At 50.5% G+C, this 1,796-nt stretch overlaps 1 protein-coding gene across 1 annotated transcript; it reads left to right on the forward strand.

Annotated features, from left to right (window-relative positions):
• Window positions 1–581: 581 nt before the first annotated feature.
• On the forward strand, window positions 582–1,480 carry Pmar_PMAR013945 (hypothetical protein; the record flags this gene model as incomplete). Its single annotated transcript, XM_002771386.1, has 2 exons — window positions 582–938; window positions 979–1,480. Coding segments are annotated over 2 exons (859 nt in total), but the record flags the coding sequence as incomplete, so codon positions are not given.
• Between the last annotated feature and the right edge of the window lie 316 nt (window positions 1,481–1,796).

Here is a 1,796-nt window from a genome sequence, read left to right on the forward strand (position 1 = left end):
GAGCCGTCGGCTCCCTCCTGTACAAAGGCGAAACTTGCCTGTGGAGTTAGGGGCAGCTCTGACATGCCATAAACTGCTGGGATCGACGCTCAAGTACATTGTTATTGATCTGTCGAAGGATGACGAATATAAGAGCCCACACACAGTGCACATCGATATTGAACGCAGGCTGCGTGAGCCTTGGCTTTTTGGCGTTCTATATACGATGTTCACGCGTATTGGAAGCTCAAATCAAGTATACACTAAATGGGTAGGCACAGAGCGGCTCACTAAAAAGCTCGTGTTCTCTCCATCGGCTAAGAAGTTCGATGAGTTCTGTCGCGAGCATGACAGACTGAAGGTTCTGCACGATCGACAGGTTTCATCGATGAAATTCATCATGCTGAAGTCGGCCTTCTTCACCGAGTCCGATCCAGGAAGGTTCTTCTAGCGGGAATGCAGGATCTGGACAAACTCCTACCTCCTCTGCAGTGTACGAGGTGAGTGCCGCCGATGTCAAGAAGATGCTAGACGGCTATGAAGCTCGTGTTACTGAGCGGGTATGTAATGAACTAATTAATATTGTTGTCAATGCAGTGCAGACTGGTCTGCTTGGCCGTACTCTTGGTTCAGGAGACAGTGGAGAGCAAAGAAGAATCCAGGACGCGCATGTCAACACGTTCATTGAGATGTCGAAGACCAATCCTTCCGGATTCCGTGGAATAATGAAAATGAACCCATCTGAATCTGTGGACCACATCCGCCGCATGCGAGTGCATGGGCAGGCCGACGCCTACCAACAAGGCCCTGAACGTGCTGCGAGCGATGTTTCTGTGACCAACCGACATGCGCCTCCATCCACTCACATCGACATCGAGCGTCCACTGCTCTCTCATACAGAGGCGCACGACGGAGAGGAACTTTCTCCCGAACCTACTTCATCGGTATTATCTACAGACGTAAGGCTATGCCGGCAGTGTTAAAACTATATCATTCTAGGTACTCACGGAAGAGCATCCGGATGGCGCTGACGACCTTCCTTCAGTAAATGGCAGTGCAGGTTCAGATTCTTCAGAAGAGAGCCTATTGGACGATGATTGCCCCAGCGATACCACCACCGATTCCGACGGAGATGATACTCCGGCTACTGATAGCGGCGATACTGCTTCTGCTGGTTACGCCTCTCCTGAGAACGAGCGATGGGAGCCAGAAGCCTTCTGTACCATACGTGGAGATATTGACGATGTGCTGGCAACTTATCTGGTGGATAAGCCCTTCTTATATCGAGTGAAGAGTAGCAAGGAGCATCGTGGACGCCAGGAACTGCACCGTAGACGCCACTCTAACGCTGATCCTATCCGCGAATCTGCCCGCGCAACCCGGCGTCAAGCTACCTGGCGGGGTTGGCCCGATGATCTCTGTCCTGTGAACCACATCTTAGTCGTCCAGCGTGGCCTCAAGCAAAATCACAAAGCCTTCTTCTACGGTCATAAGGCTTGCGGTAGGTCTGCAAGCGAGTGGCGTGGACACGATTATTAGTAGAAGACTTACAAGTGTCGGTCGACGACAATTCCTCCAACATTGGTGGACATCGCTGCCGAAGAACTGCACCGCAATCCCACGCTGACACCCGGAGACATGAGAAGCATATAGGAACAGCTTCTTATGTCAGTTAGCAGTAGCAGTAGCAGTAGCAATTTACGCTGTAGAAGATGTACTATGTACCGTGAAAACGCGTTTTCGTTAAAACCACGTAGAGTAAATCGTGATAAACACCGACTGAGGTGAAAAGACCAGTGTAAACACATATCATTAAC

The sequence above is a fragment of the Perkinsus marinus genome (assembly GCF_000006405.1).
Source record: "Perkinsus marinus ATCC 50983 genomic scaffold scf_1104296962938, whole genome shotgun sequence".
NCBI classification, from domain to species: Eukaryota; Perkinsozoa; order Perkinsida; family Perkinsidae; genus Perkinsus; species Perkinsus marinus.